The 17159-nt window shown below is 41.2% G+C and overlaps 1 protein-coding gene across 1 annotated transcript in view; it reads left to right on the forward strand.

The window, feature by feature from the left end:
- LOC104290720 (netrin-4-like) overlaps positions 1–17159 on the forward strand; it is a 52257-nt gene that overhangs the window by 23439 nt on the left and 11659 nt on the right. Inside the window, exons 4-5 of the mRNA XM_009889864.1 lie at positions 13535–13661; positions 14207–14395. Of these exons, the coding sequence (XP_009888166.1) occupies positions 13535–13661; positions 14207–14395 (316 nt within the window). The remainder of the gene's footprint in view (positions 1–13534; positions 13662–14206; positions 14396–17159) is intronic.

The following is a 17159-nucleotide window of genomic DNA, read 5'->3' on the forward strand; positions in this document are numbered from 1 at the left end:
GGCAGAGATGGGGAAAGTGCTCTACTTTCAGTCACAAGGTGACTAAAACAAGATGGGGAAAAGAGATGTTAGAAACAAACCCTTCATGTCCAGAAATAATATCTGATTCATTTCAATGGCCACATCTAATATTTAATGAACACATGGGCAGAGCAAATCTCAAGACACACAGTTTTTAATGTGGCTAGTGTGCATGATATCACAGCATGAAGGCAGAGCAGCTTCATGTTTCCTGGGCTGCTGTCAATTAATTAAATAAAATGCTGGAAAAAATACAGACCTCCACAGGAAGGCTTAAGTAATAGGAGTTTCAGTCTCTTAAGAGTTCAGAGTCCTCCTAGTATGTCTTTATTTTCTGTAGTTAACAAAAACCAAAGCAAGTCCATGTAGAAAACAACTGTAACTGTTTGCCATGGGACAGGCCCAAAAACTGAGATCATTCTGCACTTAGGTCTTGGAAGAGACATAACTGTGCTAACTTGCAAGTCTGCTCTTCTTATTCTTGAAAGAAATCTGTTCCATTTATAATACTTCTAACACTGCTAGACCGATACTAAAGGCTAAATAATGGAGAAAACTAAAGCAAATTTCTTGATGCTTTTGAACCAACACTTTTCAATACCATTTTGGAGGGACCAGATGATCTATGACTACTAGAAGATCTGTCAATGATCAATTTATGTGTGGATCTGTCAGTTCAGTCATGACAATCCATTCCGCTTCCGGCTTCTCCACTGAGGCTGCCAATAAGAAATGCAGCTCTCTGAGAAGGAATGTCACAGATGCCACAGAGTGTTAGAAACAAACGGATACAAGAAAACCGCAAACTGTAAAACCGACCTCCAAATGGTATATCATTCCTCACAGCTTGAAATCCTAGGTAGTTTCATGCATGTTCTCTCTGGTTATATGTCATTTGTGAAAATACTGAGTACAGCAAGGTTCAAAGTAGACTTCCACAGGATCACATGGAAATATCCTTTGACTTCTTATTTTGGCAGCTAAACAGTAATAATTACTCTTTCAATATGGCTTTTTTTTTAAACACATCATGCACCCACTTCAACACCATTTATCCAGATCACACTTCCCTTATTAACTATTGAGAATGTCATGTCAGACAGGGAAAAAACTTTGAGAAATTAAGATGAAAGCTGTAAACAATAGGCAAGAAACTTCCGGACAAATATATCTTGAATTTGGGATGTGTTGCTATTGACAGCGATGTTTTCTTGTTTTCTATTTCCTTTCCTCGGACCAAAAAAAGGAGACACAGAGATGTCATACCCAACTTAAATAGCTTCTTATGATAGCTGAGGACAAAATTCTCCTTTCTGAATTTCACGGCCTGTATTATTCAAACTCTTACAAGTAGTTCTTGTGTCAGTGAGGGAAATTACTGAGATTGCATTTTGCCACAGAAACTACAGAGAATTTTCTTTTAAATGGAGGGCATTAATATGACATTCTAAGGGAAAGAACTGCCAGGACCTGGCCACCTGAATACATCCAGTCTTCTTCTACCATTGGATGCAATGAAACGTAATCCTGTCCCCGGTATGGCTGTTGCAAGATGTACGAAGTTATGTGTTGCTCTACAATAAATTAATTCTTTATTAAGCTCCAACAAAGTTAGTAAGAACTGTCAGGTTTAGGATGTTCTTTGGCAACACATTTTAGCTGAGTCCAGGGCTGCTTCTAGAACATACAAAGTTTACAAAGCAGAAAGCGCACATGGACGGAACACAGAATTTAGACCAAAGTCCTTTCTATTTGCCAAACATTTCACAATTCTCTTTCTAGTGCATGAGAAGTAAGTGTGGACAGAGGAAAGCAAATGTGGATTAAAATGTTTTCATATAAAGCATTAGGGTTTTTTTACTTGTTAATTATTGGTACCTACACTGCCAGGAAATTCTTACAAGTTGCCTCGGATGTTTCTTTTGGTTCTTTATCCTGTTTACAGAGACAAACTAGACTCCCTGTGGGTCTGATCCTCCACAATGAAGCAAATGGAAAATTTTCCACTTACTTCAAAGGGAGCGGGATCTGGTCCTAAGTAAGATTCCTTGTTTGGCATAATGGAGGTTACATAAGGTAAAACTTGTTTTTCTACAGCAACTTTCTAGGTGACTTGGCTGTCGTATCTCTTGCAAATATCACCTTCACTTCAAATACCTTCTGCAGTTCTACTGATAATCCCCAGCTAAGTTTTCACACTATCTGATCCACACTGTGCCAGTCCGCATGACATCCAGCACTCAGAGATGCAGGAGGTGCTCTCTATTGCAGCTGGAAACCAAAAGAGAAGGTTTTGTTTAGGAAAAAGTTAGCCAGTGTATATCAGCTATGTGAGTAGCATCAGGAATGTTAAAAAAAAAAAAAAGATCACAAGAGCTTCTAGATCGCAATCAGAATAAATTCTAGAAAGACCTCCCTATGCTGATTTTTTCTCCAAAAATTAAAACTGAATATGGACTTCAAGTTCTAGCCATAATGATCTGAAAACACAGAAGGAGATCATATAAATTATGGAGAAAAAATAGTCATGAATTACATGAACTACATGAAAAGAAAGTGGTGTCGCTGACACCTTTGCTACCCACAGTGGACCGAAGCATTTCACAAGAACCATTGTGGGAACATGCAGGTGGATGAGACAGTTTCAGGTATTTGTATTCAGAGATAATAAAGAAGATGACAAAAGAGCATCATGGAAAAGTTATCTTTAATTTTAGTGGATAGTTTTACTGAGTGCCTAGTTTTGTAGGGGGAAATGGGCTTCAAAACTGTGACTCTAAATGACAGTTAAGTTCTCAAACAATTACTTAGATAAAAGTTGGAAAAGCATATTACGACTTGTCTTGTAGGTCACATCCAGAAGATCCTGTTTTATCACATTCTCACAAAAGTCACTGGAAACCTTAACTGAAGAATGTGTGAATAAAACTGAAAAAGAGCTTTCCTATATATACCATATATAGGAATATGTGGTGTGTATATATGTATATATATACAACTTCTTGTTGTTGAAGAGTGATTGTGAGGAAGACTGGCACACTAAAGTAATGCCTCCATTACTGTCAGGAGCTGGTTCTTGGACAACCCAAAAATCAAACAGCCCTATCCTTCTGAGTAGCTAAAAATGCGAATCCAAGCAAAAACATCATACATAGTCCTCCTTTATTTTAGATATATTGTACACTCCAAATTCAAGCACACCTCTGGGCTGGTGTCTGTATTCATTCTGGTTGGCCTTAAAGTTTTGACTCAGATGCTACATCAGGTATCTCCCAGAATTGCACCAAACCTGTAGTAGTAGTCCTGATGAAAAGATCTTAGAGGTTTCAGAGTCCCGTTCAGCACAGATTTAGGCTCTGTTAATCTGGGTTCCTCTCCACAGTTTTTGTGAACATTTCTGGTTTTCCTGGCTCTTTGACACTAGACTCAAATTTTAACAAGATGGTCCTCCTCTCCCAACAGTATCAGCACTACATTGCATTATTGTCATTTCAGCTGGAATAGCAGGGATACATGTAAGCAGTAGTTCACACAGTTTTGAACTGACGTTCAGGTAAGGTCAGGTCTACAGCAGTTCCAGGGACCATTCCTACGTGATTTAGTAAAACGGTCTGCCCACCCCCTGCCTTTCCACTTAGCACTGCCCACTGAAATGCGGGCAACAGTAGGAGAACTTCTGCGCTGCTGTGCAGCCTTACTCACCTGCACTGGCCAACATGCTCCCTTTTAGAGAGGACATACCCTGCCTTCTGGTGAGCTCTGAAATTAAATTAGTCTGAGTGCTATTTCATCTTATGAAAGATGGCTAATTTGGCTACTTTGGTGTACCCTGACAATATACTATGGCATTCTGCATCTTTAATTTGCTTGTTGCACATAGGGTGTGTGGGCTGTCCTTCTACCCTCTGCTGATTATAAGCAGTGCATTTAACTTAACCCATGCAGGTTCTCCACTAGCTCTACTGAGAACCTATCGTTTGCAGCCAGAGCATCTGGCATTCATACCATCAACATAATGTTTTGAGTATCTATGGTTTAGAGAATAGCCACAATTTTGATGGTATGATGCCTACAGTGGTTCAGTCAGCAGGAATTCTGTAATTATAAAGTCAACAAGTTCTTCCTACAATTTATTATTGTTGTGGAAATGCCTTCTACTACTACTGAAGTCCAAATCAGAAAAACATGCCTATTGAGAAATGGTGTTTAAACACATGCCTAATGCTTTCCTGAAACAGGGCTCAGTGTAGATCCACCCATGCAGACCCTCATCTTACTTGTAGGAAAACATCTTTTATTTTGTGGAATGGGGTAGCTAACAATTTCCTGTCTGACAATATTAGCCTTTAAACACAGCTTTTCTTAAAACCAATGGCTATTGGTCAGCTATTTAAACGTATTTTAATTTTATTGCTTAATTGCTGTCATTAATAGTGTTTTTTGTTGTTTTAATCACTTAAGTGATTAAAGTGTTGATTTAATCACTTAAGTGATGTTCTCTGCTACTTTCATCTCTGTGAAAGAACCATAATAACCCTGCTAGTTGAACCATCTGATTCGAAACAACTGTAAATATATTTTAGGGCTGGTAAAATATGCCTTATAGTTCTTTAAAGGATTGCTTATGACATTAAAGCTACAAGAGTCTCCGTGCGTGTGTCTAAGACAGAAATAATTGCTTCATCTCACAGCTATCAGCCACCACTTACTACCTCTCTGACGTCCCATAGTACAGCAAATTTCTGAGGTTCTTTTGTTTAAGCTCCATACGATATATACTGTTCTGTCTCTCTAAGTTGAGTTTGACACAGCCCCCAACACTAGGAAGTTGCTGTGATGTGACAATCATAGGAGCTGCTGCGCTCATACATTAAGTCCTTGTGTTTTTAAGCTCCCTTGGGACTGAATAGACTGCTATGTTGCTTCTGTCCTCAGCTCACCTACATGTTACAAGAACAAAAGTTTTCAGTCTTCTACCAAGGCTTTTCAAGGCCTTTCAGCCAGTTCACTCACCCCTAATAAATCTCCCGGTAATTTAAGCAAATCTTTCTAGAGTTGTACCTGGCTGGTGCATGGAGTTTGCATTTTAATGCTTCGGCAGCAGATGCACACAAAACATGGAGAAAATTTGCACAGGATTATAAACAAATTTCATATTACTCAGTGCAAAAGTTATAAAATCATACATATATTCCCTTGCCTTGGCTCACTTTTGTGCTGGAAGGGTCCTGGGGAGTAGCTTTGCACACTTTAGGCATTTAGAATCCTTTCCTTGCTGTGCACACGTTTTCTGCTTGATCATAGATTTTCTCACCCTTTTTCTCCCTTCCCAGATTCATTATAAATTTGGCTGGTCCTGCACCTTTTCCAGCCCTGCCCTTCCCCCACTCTCCAAGCTGCAGCAGAGAAGTTGCAGAAAACTATTTTTCTCTTGGCTTCATCTATTCCATTACTCAACATAATTTCACTTGAATGGGAGCTATGCACATTGCCAAATTCACTCAACACAGAGGTAGAAATTCAGAGAAGAGCTCAGGCCCACTTTGGCAGTGGGTTTTCAATCACACACCCCTAGAGCCACTGCGGATTAACCAACGAAACCCAGCTAAGTTGACAGAGCTGCTGGAGTTAGTCAGACTTATTACAAAGTAAATGACAGAATTATTTTGCCTCTTGAATGAACAGGTCATGTCCAAACTTCTCCGAACTGTCCTCAATGTGCTAACCCGTTATGCCTGACCTGTAAATCCACAAATCCTTGTCCACGTATCAGAATTTAGAGCTTATCCCGTTTCCTCCCCCGCTGAAAACTAATTCTGGGTCTTTCTTCAGCAAAGGTTGGCAGTCAGGCCACACTGTTCAGTGGCATCAGGAGCAAAGCCTCGAACAAGATCAAACTCACTTGTGCCATTCACTTCCAGGAGATTCAAATGGTGGTATTTTCTCATTACACTGTGATTCAGGCATTCCCTTATTAAAACACTGAGTCCTGCTCTACTTTCTGCTTCTTCCATTCTTAAGACACTCACCAAGAGCTGGGGACCTGCTGTAACTCAGCAGCTGCATTTCAGCGTGACATCCCTTATTTGTATGCAGTTTGTTACAGATCGGTAATGGGGTTGTTGGCACTGCAGGTAAAAATTAGAGGACAGCTTAGCCCAAAAATGAATAAAAATCAGGTTAGCACTGAGAAAGAAAACAGTAAGAAAGTAGAGTGAAATGTGGGCTAAGGTACAGCCGGCCATGTGTGTAAAGGCTGAGGGAGGTGAATACAGGCAGAGGATGGAGTTGTGTCTTGAAACTGTCACAAGCTGAGTTATATTCCCTCACATGAAGCATGAATTTTGTACCTCTTCCGGTCTATTTATTCTGTTCTTTTGTTACTGTTCAAAAAGGGGCTTAGTGATGCCAGTCTGAATATTCAACTAAACACTATCACTGATTTTTCTTCGCCATTATCTATTTAGGGAATTTGGAACCGGTGGCAGCTTGTTCATTCACTGCTGTGGAGATCAAAACCTGTATGGGCTCAGGTGGCCTTGCCACAAGTGTCCCAGCTCTACTTATCCCTGCCAAGTTCCCTCAGACTTAATTTACCAAAGTGACCAAGTATGAGCCAGAAATTCAGTTCCCTCAGAAAACGCCCATATGCGTACTAGTTTTTAGACACATGCACTTATTAGAGCTTTTCCCAGAAACCAGCAAGTGACATAGGAAAATAATTTTCATTCCTGATTAGAGCAGGAATTTGAACTGTCAATCTACCCATAGCAGGCACTATAATCTGGAACTTACTCGAAAGCCACCCATTCTTTTTGGTCTTTCTGAATTTGAAAAAGTTGAAGGAAATTTAGCTAAATTTAGTTTAGCCTCTTAAAAGTCATATGTGCTCTCCTCAGGACCTGATATTGAAGGATTTATTATAAATCTGCATGGCTACATCTCTTCATTTGGAGAGACAACAGACCCCATCGGAACTGTAAGAGAAATAAAGCGGAATAGCAGACACTGTTTTGTATTTAACCACTCAAAATGACAGAGAGTCATTTTACTAAAAGCAGGTAAGGGACTAGCCTCTGATGTCATTGCAAACTGCTGTATCCAAAATTTCTCTGGCAACATTACAAAGTGAATACAGAGCCCAAAGACAAACATTTTCTCTGAATCAGCAACAGTTGCTCTGTTCTGGAAGGCTTCCAAATTTAACCTTCATTCATTAGGAAAAAAGCCCCAAAATAGACTGAGAATAGCCCAGGAGAAAGAGCAACAACCACAACATTTACTGAAAGGACAAAAGGTAAAAGAAACTAAATGGGCAGAGAGAAGCAAGAGGCTTCAGGTATTATACAAAGCTGAACAGAATTTAAAAAATCAAAAAATTGCAGGACAAACAGATGGAAAATGTCCACTCTCTCAGCTGCAGATCAGAATTCAGGTGAAGCAACTTTATGCAGTCAAAGGTGAATAAGTATCATGTAATTTCTTGGAACTGTTGTATAAAAGCAGAATGTGGTTTTACTCTATTTGCTATAAATCAACTAGAAATTACCGAGCCCCATGTAAGAACTACTGAATGAAATTCATGGCTTAGTATAGCAGGTCAAGCTAAATGACTGGAACTGATCATCCTGGCATTAAAATCCACGAAGCTATAACCTCCTCTACGTCCTGACTCAAAGCTGCTCAGGTGGTAGATGTACAAATCAAAGCCTTTGGCAGCAATACCAGACTTGTAACAGCACGACTGTACCGTGAAGCAGATGAGGGAATTAATCCAGACTTAAAATACTAGTGCCAAGGAAAAAAAAAAAAAAAGTGGTTTTAAGTTTTTTTTAGCATGGTTTATTTTCACAGCCCAATTTACACATGACTCAAGGCACAATGCAGGAGGTGATAGCACAGAAAGAAGTAGTAAGGAAAGCAGAAATGTCTCAAATCAAGGTTGTCCCTAAAGACTTTACATCATGAAACCACAGCCTGGGAATATAGCTTGCTATACCAAGACACAAAACCAAGACTTGCTTTAAAGTGGTCATTAAATCCAATACAACGGTGACTGAGAGTATAGCATAGCATTTTTGTTCCTTTCCCGGACTAATAATAACCTCTAACGGCAAGTATGTCAGTCTATAAACTTCTACACTTTGCAAAAGCTGACTAGAAAACTGGAAGCTCGATGCAGCCAAAGCATCAGAATTTAAAGCAGCGATTTTCATCTTTCAAAGCTCATACCATTCATTAGTGACATGAGTAACGCCGGCTGAATGCACTCCGAAAGCAGGACTGCAAGAATACAATCTATTACAGGTTATGCACATAGTACCTCAGACTGGTTTTATGGAATGAGGAGGCTTATATGAGGCTTATACACAGTCTGCCTGCCTGCCTGCCAGTGCATCTGTTTTTTGTGATCCATTCCCCACAATAACTTTGGAAGAAAACATGCAGTTTCCAAAAAAAAAATTGTCAGAGCAATTGAACTCTCAATACAATGATGCTCCAATGAATGGAAATGATCCTTGGAGACAACTAGAGTTATCACAGAAATGAGGAGAAGCAGATGAAAAGAGGTGTCATAAAATTAAATTCCTTAATATTTCTGAAGTACTCAATTATTGCGGCAATAAGCACTGAGGAAAAGCCCATACAGGCCTAAATACTTTTGTATCTAGGGATTAGCATATGTCAAGTGATGCAGTGTCACATATTGAACATTGAGGACAAAGTGAAATATAAGAGGTGTGAGACAGAAATCTCCTGGATCACGGTCTTTCTCCTGCTGCCCCAATATATTTATATGTATTCATATAAATCCCTGTCATAAGCTAATAGGGCTTCAGCTGAAAACTGGCTAGGTTTCCTAATTGATGGCATGAATCTCATGTAAGCCTCTGCTCCTCACACATTACTTTCAAGCTCCCTCCACCTAGATTGCCAGCTCCAAATCAAGAAAGCTGAAGTATTTTTTCCTCAGATGCCTCCTCGTAGTTGAATATCCTAAAGCTTCCAATGACATCAATCCAGCAGCAATCAAAGAATTATTATCAGGGTCCTGAAGGCACTAAAAGGACTTTAATGGCCCTGACCAGCCTCACCTGGGACCCCCTCCCTGTCCATTGGCCCGGGGGGTCCATTTAAGCTCAGCCCTGGGCTGTTAGTCCCTCTTTAAGTTGTGCTGTAGATGTGCCTATCTGCATCCCTGCCTCTGCCTCTGCCTCCTGGATGGACCTTGGGCCTGTGCTGTAGGTAGCTTCCCTCCTGGTGGATCCTTTGTCTCTCATTCTGCCTCCTGGAAGGACTCTGAACCCATGTTGTAAGCTTGTTTCTGGGCCTGTCTCTTGCTGCTTCTGAGTTGTCCCTGGTCCATCTCCCTGCTGTGTCTGGGGCTGTCAGTGGACTGTGGCACCAGCTCCCTGCTCTGCCTGCTGTGCTCAGGATGGTGTCCCCTCTGTAAGGGCACAGCCTGTGCTGTGGTAACCACCAGCTTATTGCTCTCCAACCCTTAAAGAGCAATCAGTCCCTGTGGCTCCCTGACAATCATCTCCTTAATCATCATTATCTACTTGCAACTCTGACCCGGCTTTCTAGGGCATAGAAAAATATCAGTGCAGTTCCCCTGAATCTGTACTTCTCTGGCTATTTTTCTCTACCTTGGTAGGATCATCTTTGGGATCCACTGCACCCTGAGGTCTTGCATTTGGTAGAAAGCACAACCTTCTAATTTTTTGGACCCACTTTTGTGAGAGATTCAGCAGTGAATAACAAGTCAGGGACACACCTGCTTTCTTCATGTTGGTGTCGAGTGTGACTCTTGCATTCTTCCTTCCCTAAGCAGATATCCCATTTCCTATTTTATCTGACAGCATCCTGTATTTCATTCTTGTTCCTTCCTGGACTTTGGCCTCTGGCTGCCTCTCATATCTCTTCCTCTCTAATAGAACAAATTGTTTGTCTCATTACTTGCAGCCACCTCACCTACCCTTATTTCACCTCAGGCTTAAGTGTAACAGGTCTCTTCTACAGCTCAGTTTCTCCTGCATTAACCAGTCTCTCTGCAATGGCTGCTTACATCCATCGCCTTTCTTGTGTGTGCTACTTCAGCTGTGTCTCTGCTCTATTCTCCTCTCCAACTCCTTTCTGTACTTCATTATCACTTCATGTTACACTCTCCTCCTTAGCTGTTTTCACCTATGAATGCCATCTATGAGATTACTCTCCATGGAAAAAATCTTCCATGAGATATCCATCCACAGGTGACATATGCTTTCTCTTCCATTATCCTTTACCTTTGCCCCAATACCCATCAATTCTCTTTTCCTTGTTCTTAGACCTATACAAAAAAAGTTACTCCTCATGCCTAACACTTCCTAAAAAAGTTCCATGCCAACTTCACTGTTTACTTCTGCCTGCTCAGTGGCTCTGCTGGCTGCTTGGCTTTTCAGCCTTTTTGTCTAAGCCAGTCATCCTTCACACATATTTGGTAAACCATTCAATAGCAGGGATCACAGGCAGGAAGCTTCCTTTACGCCTCTGTCTTACTCACAACATGCCATTCCTAGATAGCCTCCACAAACTAGAGTTTGCAACAAACCAGTGGGCAATAAGCGAAACTAACACATCTCCTTACCTCCAAAGAACAGCCAGACTCTTCCTTTCTTACTGAATTTTCCTGTTTACTTTCTGAATAATTGTTCATGAGTGTTCACACCATCTGTGCTGTGTACTGTAAGCACAGGGTCTTGTGGAATAATGAATATTTGATCATGTCATTCAAGGCTAAAACAAGATTGCATGGTTTAATTCTGCCATTTCCCAACTGTACAATCTCAGTGTTTCTTTCATGTAATTTTTTGTATAGTGAATGCACAGTTTGTGTATATATCAATAAAAAAACAATGCCCCAACTTAAAAATTTTGCACTGAAATACAGTAGCAATTTCCTAAGAAGTGACTGGATCCAAGATTTTGGTTCTGATTCAGTTTGGAATGAACTGTAAAGTTCAGATAGAGCCTGAAGTTCAGGGACACTAAAATCCGTGGTTCTGGGTTAGGCTCATTTTATCTTTTCTCACTCCTGGTCCTTTTTGCTGTTCTACGCCTTCTGAAAAAAGTCAGGGTCCACAACAGGGAATTTATAAGCCTGAAGAGCCAAACCCAAATAGGGAGAAGCCTGACGCTGTTGCTTATTAGTATTTTTGTCTTTGTTTCTGTAATTTGTCATCCTATTTAGCGCATTGAACATGGATGACTTTCTCGTACAAAGGTCTGGAGAGGCATCACATACTGTGCTACCCGCTGTATCCTCCTGAGGTTTGCTGGTGCTGAGCTTTGACAGAAATGCATACCCTGAAGTCTGTGCTCAGTCTTCCGTGAGGAGGCAGCCAACCGCTCTGTGCAGCAGCAAATCTGCCAGCTGGCCATAGAGGGGCGATGGCATCAGCTGCAGCCTATCCCCTTTGCTAGCTACATCACATATCTGGTCTGGGAGGATTAGAAACCAGGGGAGCGGAGAGCAAATTGCTGCAGGGAGATGAGTTTGGGGGCAGGGGAGCGCATTCACGCAACTGCTCCTTTGAACATTTCTCTCTTGATCCCAAGCTACCTGCTACGCGAGATGGGGGAAGGGAGGACAGCAACGGGAAAGACTGACTTTCAGGAAAGACTATGGAGAAACATAACTCACATTAGTGGTGAGATTAAAGGATTAGATTCAATTCACACCCCAGTCAAAATGAAATTTCAGCCTCTGCTTTTTGTGTAACGTGCAGTGGGCCAGAGCTGTGACAGTGGTTACAGAGCTTAGCATCCTCAACGGTCCACAGAGGGAGAGGGGTCTTGCCCCTGAGTTCTGTGCGTGTCCTGCTCTAGTACAAGTGTCTGCTTGCATATGAAATATATACCACTAATTAGCAGCTTCTCTTGTGATGAGTGTAGAACGTGACCTGTGGTACCATCTTTTCTTTTCTCCTACTCCCTGTGCTGGGTATTTCCTCAAATAGTTTCTCTGGGAAATCCTTTCTCTGAGGCATTGCAAACAGACATCGGAATCCTATTTCTTAATATAAAAAAACCCACCAACCAACAAACAAACAAAAAAAACCAAACCAAAAAACAACCAACAAACAACCAACAAACAAAAAAACACAACACAAAACCCCTCTTGTAAACAACTTCTTGAATGTGGCTCAATATTACAGAATCTGGTGCACCAAATCAGAATCTATAGTGGAATTGGCTATTATATTCCTGGTGCGTGAAATGACTTGAGAACTGAACCAGTTTCAATAGTAACTTTCCATTTGAAGGCTGGACTAGCTCAGTTTCCAAGGTCAGGTTTCTGGTGTGAATACCTGATTCCAAAACTGATATATATTAGAATATTTCCATGATTAAAAATAATTATTGTGTTCCAGTGAAGGCAGATAAGTACAGAGGAAGCAAGTTCTTTTTTCAAGTAAATAGTCACATGAGAGAACTCTACTATTCAGCCAGTTTTAGTCAAGACTTTTTGCACTTCTCTTTGTTTCCCCCTCAAATATTTTGTAAACTGTTGTTTCCTAGCTTAGGTTGGTTTCATATAAACCTTATTGCTTGTAGATCAGCCCCATTCTTCAGCCGTGCCAGCTTTTGCTCATTTTTGTTGAACACCTTCCGATTTCTCATTTATGGGGTAATAAGATGTTCAAAACTGAACACAGCGTTGCAGGTACAATTTCTTATCCACTTGGAGTTACAGTGCTCTGAGACACACAGCCCCAAATTTTACTGGGCCTTTTCTGCTAACCTATTTTATATTCATATGTAAGTTGGTAGGTTGGTGCCTACTGTACCTAAGTCTCTGCAAATATCAGTGCTTTCCTCTCACAGAATATGCGGTTTGGATGGGTATACTGGTTGGTATTTTCCAGGTTTAATATTTTTCTACATTTTTAACTGTGCTAGGAGGTCCAGGATTACTTGCCCATTCTTCTAACAATTTATAATTTAGTAATTCATGGTGATTTCATTGCCCTATATTTACTTTCTCTTCCAGATGACTGTTAATATCAAATAAGACAGGGTCCAGCATCCTCTGTTGGACTGCTCTCCTGTGACTCCACTCTGTTAGTCAAGAGTGTGTTTGGTACTGCCTGGAGGTGACTACCTGCTCAGGCTATTTGCATGCTCTTGCCCTGAACTTGTAAATCAAAATAAGCTGTGTTAGCTTACCCAATTTAAATAATCTAGAGCTGTTCATCAATGTAGTAGTAAAACAGCCAACTGGAGAGTTAAAAAGAAATTGTTGCCACGTGCATTTAAACTGGAAGACAGAAAAAATTATCATTACATCATTAGTGACTGTGTGAAGACATAAAGCTACACGTTTAAGCTCCAGGCTCTGTGGGTTTCCTAAAAGAGCCAGGCAGCTGTGTGGGAGTTGTGCAGGAGAAGTCCCACCTCCTCGTGAGGCTGTTGGGCACTCTACCATGTTCTTGCTTGTAGCTATTTGAATGTATTCTCTTTCTCCTGATAGGTCCATGGAAAGTGTGTGTGTAGACACAACACAGCAGGGGACCACTGTGAGAAATGTGCACCACTGTACAATGATCAGCCTTGGAAGCCAGGAGATGGAAAAACAGGGGTGCCAAATGAATGCAAAAGTAAGTGGGAGGGAGTTTACTGATCCAGGCTTTCAGGATAACCACTCACCATGCCAGCAAGCAAAGTTCCCTAACGAAGACTTCTGTCGATGTACACTAATGGTGCTATTAGAGAAACTGGTAATGATAGAAGCTGGTCATTGATGGAAAACTCCAGTATGCATGTTGGTTTACTGCAGCTGACCCATTTGGGCTATTGGGAAGTGGAATTTACAAGGCAGAAATCTGTTCTTCGAGCAGCTACGTCCCCTCAGGTGTTTTACTATTCCAGGGTTTTGTGCAGGGCTTATGATACCATCTGACTGGTTTGTCTTACTGTAAGAATAGCACACAGCTCACAACCAGCCAGGCTTCTCAGAACCTGCTGGGACTCTCATTCTCTGTTGCAATTTCTAGTTATTATGAAAATTAAGGATTGCAGGCAGATGAAATGTGTTACACTCAGATATTTCCTCCATGATTCACAGTAGGAAAATGATACCATTTGAATAGTATTGCTATGTCTGTTATATAAGCCTGAAACGTGTTCTCCTGTTTCTCATCAGAGTGTCGCTGTCACAACCATGCTGACAGCTGCCATTTTGACCTGAGTGTTTGGCTGGCATCGGGAAAACGCAGTGGTGGAGTCTGCGACAACTGCAAGCATAACACAGAGGGACATCGGTGTCAAAGGTGCAAACCAGGGTATTACCGAGATAGAGGGAAACCCATGTCTTCTACAGAGGTCTGCAAACGTAAGTGACTATTGTTACATGCAGTAACATGTAACATTGATGTAAGATCAATGAATGGTGGAAGAATTAAATTAATTAAATTAAATTAAAAGAAAGAAATAATTAACTCCTACAGAATCAATAACTCCTGTAGAAGTAACACGAGAGTATTACTATCCTTTCTTTGTATTATTTTCCTAAACTACAGTTTTCTGAGCGAAGGACATCTTCCTAATTTTCCATGTCTATTTATCCCCCTGGTATTACACATTTTGTTTGTGCTAACTGCTATAGTTCTCCAAATGCATTGCATTCTGGGGAAAGGTATGTTCTTCTTGTGCTTGCATTTAAAATAATATGGTTCCTTTTTTCTTGAAGCATATTTTATTTAGCTGGGGTTTTTTCTGCACCTCTTAAGCCTGTGTGTGCCTATGTATAAGCTATTGTTAAATTCCATTTGATTGTGCAACATCTGTGCAGATAAATATATATAATAATGGCTGCAGGAGGTGTAGGAAGCACGAGACCGTGCATATCCACTTGGGAACAAACAGATCAGAGCTCATGCAGACTTATCTCTGGATTCTACACCTGTATTATGGGGTGCTTTGCCCAAATTAATTGCCTCATTAACACTTCAGCAGTATGTGTTAGGAAGTAACTCAGGCATAGAGGCACTAATGGTTGTACACTGAGGGTGTACAACCTCTGGATCAAGGTAGTTTGCACCCAGCCAGTCTGGAACATAGCCCAGATCTCCCTTACTTAGTGTAAACATTTCCTGAGTATCCTGCCAGGCTTCACACATCTGATCCCATCTGGCATCTATTTGGGAGGTTGCTATTTCCAACACTATACATCACATCATTTCTCCCTTTGGATAGTTTTCCATCCCCATAGCTCAGACATCAGTTGCCAGCACAGAGAACTTCATCCTCTGTCACCTGTACTCATGCCCACTGGCATCATGTGCTTTTGAAGTTTTCCTGACCCTTTGATGTTCTTCATCAAGATTCCTCTTAAACACTCAGGTTACAAACACTCCTCTCACTACGACTGTATTGCCTGTGATAATGCTTAAACTTTCTGTCCACAACACACCCTATGTTTCTGCTCTTTTGTATGCTTTCCACTGGATGTTAGTGCCAGCACAGACAGCTTCCATAAAACCCCTTCTTTTTGATTTCACACTGTTCATCACAGAACACTGAACAGCAGGCAGGGCTGGGGGTGAGCTTATCTAACTCACCCTGTACCCCATAGTGTTCTATGGTGGCCCCTTTCTAGTCCTGTTTCTACTCTGAGCAGATTTGCTGCAGGAAAATATTGGAATGAGAATAAACTGTTGTGCCAGAAGATTAGTTTTCAATCTCATAGTACCTGAAAGAATCTGTGTATGAACTCTTGTATTTAACAGCAGGGTGATGGTGTAGTAACCAACATCATGTGTAATATTAGATAACCGCTAAAGTCAAGGAGCACTGGAGAGCAGTGAAGGGGAAAAAACATTGTTTGAAAATACAGCCTATCTGTGTGGAAACCCTAGAACAGTCTGCCTGGATGAAATCAGACCTTGACTCTACCTCTGCCTCTTTTGTCTGGTCTGGTTACAGGCCTCTCAGTACCTCCTGCTAATGCTCTGCATAGCAAAAGAAAAACTGTTCAGAAATTTACCTTGTTGAAAGAGCTTTATTCCTATCACGCCAGTCAAGCACAATAATGTTCTTTTCACCTGGGAACATGCTGCTGCCAGCAGAAGGCCCCCAAATGCAATTGTTTCCACTCTGACTTGCATGCTCAGGCCCAGATAGCTGCTGTCCCACTTTAGCCACCTGAACGTTACATGTCTTTTCTAGGGTCCCTGTACAGTCAGTGGAGAAACAGTGGGACCTCTAGGGAACTATTTATTGCAGTTTAACATAGATGCCTGAGATAGATGAGCTGAATTGGCCTCTAGAGGATATCTATTTCTCTTCCTTGGCTTAAGAGGTATTCTGGATCACTAGCCTGCACTAGAGTTTCTGGTGGTTGAGATGAATCTAACTGGTTTGATTCAGCATTATTGCAAATAGGTGAGCATGACCCTCTCTGTGCATGATTCAAATCAATGGGACCTTTCACAAGCATGTAAAGGCATGCATGGATGCTTGCCATATCAAGATATAAGGAAAGGGTATTACAGTTCACTCTAGAGAGCCTCAGCTTTTACAGCAGACTGATGTGTGCATGGTGCTTGTACCTGTGTGGAAATAGAAGGGACACTGCACATATAACTACAGAGTTAAGAGAAACCTGGGGGTGTGTGGTTAGTCTGCCTTTTCTCTACTATTTAAGGTGAGGAAGAGAATTCACACAATGACACTTGACAAATTACCCTAATAGGGTAGTGTGTTGTATGATGAAAGAACTGATCCCCAAACACTTCCCCGTGTGGTTTGCAGGCAGTGTATAAGTGTGCACTTCATGTTATGCTGTACCCCTGCAGAGAATTTTCAGGGAACATTTCACTGCTTTGGTTATTATCAGTGACAGCAAAACCAGAAACACCAGTGCAGACAGGCTGAGTTGTTTTGGTTAGAACAGACTCAGTTTGATAGAGGGAAGGTTTCACCTCCAGGACCATCATCAGCTCCTTATGCCCAGAGCAGATATTAAACTGAAAGGTCTCATGCAGGATGTAAGATAGAGGCCCTCTTCTCCATCCTTTAGGTTGCCAAACTTGCATTGCTATTAAACTTAATCTGGTGTGGTCTGAGTAAATTGTTCAGGTTGTGTGACCCTTGAA

Source organism: Charadrius vociferus, unplaced genomic scaffold (assembly GCF_000708025.1).
Source record: "Charadrius vociferus isolate BGI_N301 unplaced genomic scaffold, ASM70802v2 scaffold257, whole genome shotgun sequence".
Taxonomy (NCBI): Eukaryota; Metazoa; Chordata; class Aves; order Charadriiformes; family Charadriidae; genus Charadrius; species Charadrius vociferus.